General features: G+C 44.4%; 1 protein-coding gene across 1 annotated transcript; it reads right to left on the reverse strand.

Annotated features, from left to right (window-relative positions):
* Positions 1-8,836: 8,836 nt before the first annotated feature.
* Positions 8,837-9,175, reverse strand: LOC121845260 (uncharacterized protein ECU03_1610-like). Its single transcript, XM_042316237.1, has one exon. It carries the CDS (start codon positions 9,173-9,175, stop codon positions 8,837-8,839), a length of 339 nt encoding a protein of 112 aa, XP_042172171.1.
* Positions 9,176-9,578: the final 403 nt, after the last annotated feature.

Here is a 9,578-nt window from a genome sequence, read left to right on the forward strand (position 1 = left end):
ACAGTAAGACAGGTGAGGAACACTGCAGTGATGTTTTACAGTAAGACAGGTGCAGTGATGTTTTACAGTAACGGGTGAGGTTTTACAGTAAGACTGGTGAGGAACACTGCAGTGATGTTTTACAGTAAGACAGGTGAGGAACACTGCAGTGATGTTTTACAGTAAGACGGGTGAGGAACACTGCAGTGATGTTTTACTGTAGTTCCTGTCTTTTTTTGAAGCTAATTATTTTTGCTTTGATTCAAAGAAACCTATGTTGTGATTTTATTGTATTTCATCAATAAATGTCATATTTTGTTCAATGACTCCACTGTGTCTGTAGTATTCTCTCTACTAGTCCTTTTACAGTGGTGTATTTACATGTAGTAGCATAATGAAACACGTGTCACATATTTTGTAGTACAATATTTAATGATTGTACAATCAACTTCACCGTGAACCTATCGGTATCTTGTGTGTGGCTGATCTAAATGAATGTTCCTGTGGTATTTCATGATACATTAGTTATTTGATCTTGTGTGTGGCTGATCTAAATGAATGTTCCTGTGGTATTTCATGATACATTAGTTATTTGATCTTGTGTGTGGCTGATCTAAATGAATGTTCCTGTGGTATTTCATGATACATTAGTTATTTGATCTTGTGTGTGGCTGATCTAAATGAATGTTCCTGTGGTATTTCATGATACATTAGTTATTTGAACCAATGATTCTACAAGAGGAAGGTTTCTTTAAAGATATGAATGAACAACGCAAGGTTTTGAACATTGGACAGCCTGTGTTAGAAGTGATGACCGTTTTGAGTTTTGTGTCTAGAGTTTTGAAAAATGACCACAAGATTCTGAAATTAGTGCCAAAATGATTGTAAAAAACTGTAAGATGGGCTTCTTTGAGTCTAGATTAAAAAAGTTGATTGTGTGTGTGTGTGTGTGTTTAAAAAGTTGTTTATGTCTGTTTGTGTGTGCATGTGTGTGTGTGTGTTTAAAAAGTTGTTTATGTCTGTTTGTGTGTTCATGTGTGTGTGCGTTTGTCCGAGGTGGACCACCTGCATTTGGCACAACAGTAATGCTGGAGGCTAAAAGCTGCCCTCACAGTGCAGAAACCCCCGCAGAGCATCAGGGTCGTCCAATCAAATAGCCTGTAGGACCCCGGGCAAAGTGGCCAGAGACATGCCTTTAGAGTCTAATTATACATACTGCCAACAGGTTCAGAGAGTGAGAGAAAGAGGTGGGGGGAGGGAGAGCAAGATCAGGGAGGGAGATAGAGGAAGGGAGAAATGAGAGAAAGGAGGGAGGGAGGAGAGAGAGGTGGGGAGAGGGAGAGCAAGATCAGGGAGGGAGATAGAGGAAGGGAGAAATGAGAGAAAGGAGGGAGGGAGGAGAGAGAGGTGGGGAGAGGGAGAGCAAGATCAGGGAGGGAGATAGAGGAAGGGAGAAATGAGAGAAAGGAGGGAGGGAGGAGAGAGAGGTGGGGGAAGGAGAGCAAGATCAGGGAGGGAGATAGAGGAAGGGAGAAATGAGAGAAAGGAGGGAGGGAGGAGAGAGAGCGAAGAGGAAATGAGGAAAAGGGATTAAAAGTGATGGAGTGACAGAGGGAGAGCAACAGAGGAGGTGGATGAAGGGACAAAGAGAAGAAAGACAAAGTTAGCAAAAGGGAATAAACGTTTGTCAGGGAGAAATTCAAGATAAGAGAAAATAAAATGAGAGAGCCAACGAACGAAAAGAGAGAGAGAGAGATAACGAGAAAGAGAGAGATAAAGAGAGGGAGAAAGAGAGAGATAGAGAGAGAGAGAGATAAAGAGATAAAGAGAGAGAAAGAGAGAGATAGAGAGTGATGAAGAGAGAGATAAAGAGAAAGAGAGATAGAGAGAGATAGATAGAGAGAGACGAAGAGAGAGAGAAAGAGAGGGAGAAAGAGCGAGATAAAGAGAGAGAGAGAGAGAGATAAAGAGAAAAGAGAGAGAGAGAATCTGGATATACAGTGCCTTGCGAAAGTATTCGGCCCCCTTGAACTTTGCGACCTTTTGCCACATTTCAGGCTTCAAACATAAAGATATAAAACTGTATTTTTTTGTGAAGAATCAACAACAAGTGGGACACAATCATGAAGTGGAACGACATTTATTGGATATTTCAAACTTTTTTAACAAATCAAAAACTGAAAAATTGGGCGTGCAAAATTATTCAGCCCCTTTACTTTCAGTGCAGCAAACTCTCTCCAGAAGTTCAGTGAGGATCTCTGAATGATCCAATGTTGACCTAAATGACTAATGATGATAAATACAATCCACCTGTGTGTAATCAAGTCTCCGTATAAATGCACCTGCACTGTGATAGTCTCAGAGGTCCGTTAAAAGCGCAGAGAGCATCATGAAGAACAAGGAACACACCAGGCAGGTCCGAGATACTGTTGTGAAGAAGTTTAAAGCCGGATTTGGATACAAAAAGATTTCCCAAGCTTTAAACATCCCAAGGAGCACTGTGCAAGCGATAATATTGAAATGGAAGGAGTATCAGACCACTGCAAATCTACCAAGACCTGGCCGTCCCTCTAAACTTTCAGCTCATACAAGGAGAAGACTGATCAGAGATGCAGCCAAGAGGCCCATGATCACTCTGGATGAACTGCAGAGATCTACAGCTGAGGTGGGAGACTCTGTCCATAGGACAACAATCAGTCGTATATTGCACAAATCTGGCCTTTATGGAAGAGTGGCAAGAAGAAAGCCATTTCTTAAAGATATCCATATAAAGTGTTGTTTAAAGTTTGCCACAAGCCACCTGGGAGACACACCAAACATGTGGAAGAAGGTGCTCTGGTCAGATGAAACCAAAATTGAACTTTTTGGCAACAATGCAAAACGTTATGTTTGGCATAAAAGCAACACAGCCCATCACCCTGAACACACCAACCCCACTGTCAAACATGGTGGTGGCAGCATCATGGTTTGGGCCTGCTTTTCTTCAGCGGGGACAGGGAAGATGGTTAAAATTGATGGGAAGATGGATGGAGCCAAATACAGGACCATTCTGGAAGAAAACCTGATGGAGTCTGCAAAAGACCTGAGACTGGGACGGAGATTTGTCTTCCAACAAGACAATGATCCAAAACATAAAGCAAAATCTACAATGGAATGGTTCAAAAATAAACATATCCAGGTGTTAGAATGGCCAATCAAAGTCCAGACCTGAATCCAATCGAGAATCTGTGGAAAGAACTGAAAACTGCTGTTCACAAATGCTCTCCTTCCAACCTCCACTGAGCTCGAGCTGTTTTGCAAGGAGGAATGGGAAAAAATGTCAGTCTCTCGATGTGCAAAACTGATAGAGACATACCCCAAGCGACTTACAGCTGTAATCGAAATATCCAATAAATGTCGTTCCACTTCATGATTGTGTCCCACTTGTTGTTGATTCTTCACAAAAAAATACAGTTTTATATCTTTATGTTTGAAGCCTGAAATGTGGCAAAAGGTCGCAAAGTTCAAGGGGGCCGAATACTTTCGCAAGGCACTGTACAAATGAGACTCCAGCCTTCAGGGCAAACTGGTGTATTCTAATCTGTGGTGGTGATCAGGCTCCTGGATGAAATGATTGAGGGGCATTTTAAGTCAATGGGGAAGCACAACTAGCACTGTTTTAGAGCCCTAAAACCACACGGTAGATTGGTCCTACTACTGCTCACATGTACCAGAATGAAGCCATACACATCAACAACCAACGTTTTATATAATAACATGAAACAGATATTGGCCCCGGCATACAAGTGTATCTGAAATGCAACTGTATCTGTCCTACATTTGTTCCAGTGGAGGCTGGTGGGAGCAGCTATAGGAGGATGGGCTCGTTGTAATGGCTGGAATGGAATATATGGAACGGTATCAAACACATCAAGCATATGGAAACCACATGTTTGATACCGTTCCATTTATTCCAGTCCCATCATTACAACGAGCCCGTCCTCCTATATCTCCTCCCACCAGCCCCCATTGATTTACGCCTACCAACATGCACAGATCAGCTGGACAGGATGAGCACCACTATAGGCTATCACAGATTCTTACAGGCTACATAGTTTATCTTTAATCATGTTGAAGAAAATACAAATATACACTTCATTTTAGTCATACTGTATATAGCATCGTTATTGTTATGTAACGTTTTTTTAAAAAGCACTTCAGTTTATTTAGTAAATATTTTTCTTAACTCTATTTCTTGTACTGCATTGTTGGTTAAGGGCTTGTCAGTAAGCATTTCACTGTAAGGTTGTATTCGGTAAATATTTCACCTGTTGTATTCGGTAAGCATTTCACCTGTTGTATTCGGTAAGCATTTCACCTGTAAGGTTGTATTCGGTAAGCATTTCACTGTAAGGTTGTATTCGGTAAGCATTTCACCTGTTGTATTCGGCGCATGTGACAAATACAATATGATTTGACTTGACACACGGTGTAGCAAGAGAGCAGCAGGGAGGAGGCTGTGTGGCATTTACATAGATAGTTGACATCACGTACAGCAGCACACAACGCCTGTGTAATGCTAATCAATGCTAACAGAGTGCAGGTCTGCCTACTTCTTTCAGTAGGCTACACGCAGTACAGTGCTGCACTCTGTCACATACAAACGATGTACAAAGTAGTGCTGGTGCTTAGGCCCCTGCCCCTTTTGTTTCCATCTTGTCTGTCAGCAGGCTCTGGGAGGGTATTTCCATCTTGTCTGTCAGCAGGCTCTGGGAGGGTTTTTCCATCTTGTCAGTCAGCAGGCTCTGGGAGGGTATTTCCATCTTGTCAGTCAGCAGGCTCTGGGAGGGTATTTCCATCTTGTCAGTCAGCAGGCTCTGGGAGGGTATTTCCATCTTGTCTGTCAGCAGGCTCTGGGAGGGTTGTTCCATCTTGTCTGTCAGCAGGCTCTGGGAGGGTATTTCCATCTTGTCTGTCAGCAGGCTCTGGGAGGGTATTTCCATCTTGTCTGTCAGCAGGCTCTGGGAGGGTATTTCCATCTTGTCTGTCAGCAGGCTCTGGGAGGGTATTTCCATCTTGTCTGTCAGCAGGCTTTGGGAGGGTATTTCCATCTTGTCTGTCAGCAGGTGCTAGGCGGGTATTGCTGCTAAGCTCCTCAACCTTGGTGGTGGGGATAGCAGAATGTTTGGTGAGCTCCTCAACCTTGGTGGTGGGGATAGCAGAATGTTTGGTGAGCTACTCAACCTTGGTGGTGGGGATAGCAGAATGTTTGGTGAGCTACTCAACCTTGGTGGTGGGGATAGCAGAATGTTTGGTGAGCTCCTCAACCTTGGTGGTGGGGATAGCAGAATGTTTGGTGAGCTCCTCAACCTTGGTGGTGGGGATAGCAGAATGTTTGGTGAGCTCCTCAACCTTGGTGGTGGGGATAGCAGAATGTTTGGTGAGCTCCTCAACCTTGGTGGTGGGGATAGCAGAATGTTTGGTGAGCTACTCAACCTTGGTGGTGGGGATAGCAGAATGTTTGGTGAGCTCGGCATCACTCTTGGCATGGTGGTTCTCTATTATTTTTCTCTTAACCGTTTTTCAGATATCCACACTGCTCAAAGCTTAGTCATTAACTAGCAATAATTATTCAGCGCCACCAAAACTTAACGAAGCTAGCTGCTAGCTATCCTAGCTGTCTGCACAAAAGTGACCAGCTGTTCCCCCTGGACTGGTAAACTCAGCAAAAAAAGAAACGTCACTTTTTCAGGACCCTGTTTTTTAAAGATAATTTGTAAAAATCCAAATAACTTCACAGATATATTCATTGTAAAGGGTTTAAACACTGTTTCCCATGCTTGTTCAATGAACCATAAACAACTAATGAACATGCACCTGTGGAACGGTCATTAAGTCACTAACAGCTTATAGACGGTAGGCAATTAAGGTCACAGTTATGAAAACTTAGGACACTAAAGAAGCCTTTCTACTGACTCTGAAAAACACCAAAAGAAAGATGCCCAGGGTCCCTGCTCATCTGCGTGAACGTGCCTTATGCCTCCTTGCAGCATGCCTGAGGACTGCAGATGTGGCCAGGGCAATAAATTGCAATGTCCGTAGTGTGAGACGCCTAAGACAGCGCTACGGGAAGACAGGATGGACAGCTGATCATTCTTACAGTGGCAGACCATGTATAACAACACCTGCACAGGATCGGTACAACCGAACATCACACCTGCGTGACAGGTACAGGATGGCAACAACAACTGCCCGAGTTACACCAGGAACGCACAATCCCTCCATCAGTGCTCAGACTGTCTACAATAGGTTGAGAGAGGCTGGACTGAGGGTCCTTACCAGACATAATTTGCAACAACGTTGCCTATGGGCACAAACCCACCGTCGCTGGACCAGACAGGACTGGCAAAAAGTGCTCTTCACTGACAAGTTGCGGTTTTGTCTCACCATGGGTGATGGTCGGATTCACGTTTATCGTCGAAGGAATGAGCGTTACACCGAGGCCTGTACTCTGTAGCAGGATCGATTTGGAGGTGGAGGGTCCGTCATGGTCTGCGGTGGTGTGTCACAGCATCATCGGATTGAGCTTGTTGTCATTGCAGGCAATCTCAACGCTGTACGTTACAGAGAAGACATCCTCCTCCCTCATACGGACCCTTCCTGCAGGCTCGTCCTGACATGACCCTCCAGCATGACAATGCCACCAGCCATGCTGCTCGTTCTGTGCGTGATTTCCTGCAAGACAGGAATGTCAGTGTTCTGCATGGCGAGCGAAGAGCCCGGATCTGGGACCTGTTCGATCGGAGGTTGAGGGCCAGGGCCATTCCCCCAAAAATGTCCGGGAACTGCAGGTGCCTTGGTGGAAGAGTGGGTTAACATCTCACAGCAAGAACTGGCAAATCTGGTGCAGTCCATGAGGAGATGCACTGCAGTATTTAATGCAGCTGGTGGCCACACCAGATACTGACTGTTACTTTTGATTTTGACCCCCCCTTTGTTCAGTGACACATTATTACATTTCTGTTAGTCACATGTCTGTGGAACATCAGTTTATATCTCGGTTGTTAAATCTTGTTATGTTCATACAAATATTTACACACGCAGTTGACAGTGAGAGGCCATTTTTTTTTGCTGAGTGTGTGTTTATATGTGTTTCTAAAGTCTGGCTGAAAATGTTTATGAGGCCGCTTTGATCCACATCTCATTCTAGCAACGTTAAAAATCTAATCACATCAGTGTTCATTTCCTCAACGCAAAGAGTGAATATATTTGTCAAACACATTTTATTTGGAGGGGGGGGATTGACGAGACTTTAACTCACCAAATAGACCCAGAAAAAACTATAACTAAATCAAAATAATTGTTTGTTTCAGTTGACTAAAACAAGACAAAAGGAAATCTGTGACTAAAATCTGACTACTAAGGGGACTGGACAAGAGCATTTAGAGAGATCTGACTACTAAGGGGACTGGACAAGAGCATTTAGAGAGATCTGACTACTAAGGGGACTGGACAAGAGCATTTAGAGAGATCTGACTACTAAGGGGACTGGACAAGAGCATTTAGAGAGATCTGACTACTAAGGGGACTGGACAAGAGCATTTAGAGATCACTACTAAGGGGACTGGACAAGAGAGAGATCTGACTACTAAGGGGACTGGACAAGAGCATTTAGAGAGATCTGACTACTAAGGGGACTGGACAAGAGCATTTAGAGAGATCTGACTACTAAGGGGACTGGACAAGAGCATTTAGAGAGATCTGACTACTAAGGGGACTGGAAAAGAGCATTTAGAGAGATCTGACTACTAAGGGGACTGGACAAGAGCATTTAGAGAGATGAAGAGCTTTTCATTGAAATCACAATTAATATTAGCAGCACAAATAGGCAGCGCAGTTCTGTTCAGTATTGGGAAGGAAGGGCCACACCCGGCACACACAGCCTACATCAGCTGGTGAGCTGCGGGGGAGAAAGCTATGAGTGTGGGCAGACAGGCTCTGCTCCAGCCCCGCCTCCAATTATACACCCTGTTTGGGATCCAATGAGCTTCCTAACAAGGAAATGAAGGCGGTACTGTACTGAAATGAAGTGACACACAGAGAGATCGATTTGATGTTGAAACATTAAAGTCAACAATAGAGCCCAGCGCGCCTCACTCCCCAGCGACACCCATTAGGTCGTCAAGGGGGTTTAGCCAATCAATATCAAGCGCTGGTCAGTCAGCAGGAGGTCACCGCTGCTTCTCTCTGTCTGCTGTTGTCCTTCACCATGTCACTTCTCTCCCTGCTGTTGTCCTTCACCATGTCACTTCTCTGTCTGCCGTTGTCCTTCACCATGTCACTTCTCTGTCTGCTGTTGTCCTTCACCATGTCACTTCTCTGTCTGCTGTTGTCCTTCACCATGTCACTTCTCTCCCTGCTGTTGTCCTTCACCATGTCACTTCTCTCCCTGTTGTCCTTCACCATGTCACTTCTCTCCCTGCTGTCCTTCACCATGTCACTTCTCTCCCTGTTGACCTTCACCATGTCACTTCTCTGTCTGCTGTTGTCCTTCACCATGTTACTGCTCTCTGTCTGCTGTTGTCCTTCACCATGTCACTTCTCTCCCTGCTGTTGTTCTTCACCATGTCACTTCTCTCCCTGCTGTTGTCCTTCACCATGTCACTTCTCTCCCTGTTGTCCTTCACCATGTCACTTCTCTGTCTGCTGTTGTCCTTCACCATGTCACTTCTCTGTCTGCTGTTGTCCTTCACCATGTCACTTCTCTCCCTGCTGTTGTCCTTCACCATGTCACTTCTCTCCCTGCTGTTGTCCTTCACCATGTCACTTCTCTGTCTGCTGTCCTTCACCATGTCACTTCTCTCCCTGCTGTTGTCCTTCACCATGTCACTTCTTTCTGTCTGCTGTTGTCCTTCACCATGTCACTTCTCTCCCTGCTGTTGTCCTTCACCATGTCACTTCTCTGTCTGCTGTTGTCCTTCACCTTGTCACTTCTCTCCCTGCTGTTGTCCTTCACCATGTCACTTCTCTCCCTGCTGTTGTCCTTCACCATGTCACTTCTCTGTCTGCTGTTGTCCTTCACCATGTCACTTCTCTCCCTGCTGTTGTCCTTCACCATGTCACTTCTCTCCCTGCTGTTGTCCTTCACCATGTCACTTCTCTCCCTGCTGTTGTCCTTCACCATGTCACTTCTCTCCCTGCTGTTGTCCTTCACCATGTCACTTCAGATGTTATTTGTCACATACTCATGGTTAGCAGATGTTAATGCGAGTGTAGCGAAATGCTTGTGCTTCTAGTTCCGACAATGCAGTAATAACCAACGAGTAATCTAGCTAACAATTCCAAAACTACTGTCTTATACACACAAGTGTAAAGGGATAAAGAATATGTACATAAAGATATATGAATGAGTGATGGTACAGAGCGGCATAGGCAAGATGCAGTAGATGGTATCGAGTACAGTATATACATATGAGATGAGTATGTAAACAAAGTGGCATAGTTTAAAGTGGCTAGTGATACATGTATTACATAAAGATGCAGTAGATGATATAGAGTACAGTATATACGTATACATATGAGATGAATAATGTAGGGTAGGTAAACATTATATTAAGTAG

This window comes from Oncorhynchus tshawytscha, unplaced genomic scaffold, assembly GCF_018296145.1.
Source record: "Oncorhynchus tshawytscha isolate Ot180627B unplaced genomic scaffold, Otsh_v2.0 Un_contig_2871_pilon_pilon, whole genome shotgun sequence".
Classification (NCBI taxonomy): domain Eukaryota; kingdom Metazoa; phylum Chordata; class Actinopteri; order Salmoniformes; family Salmonidae; genus Oncorhynchus; species Oncorhynchus tshawytscha.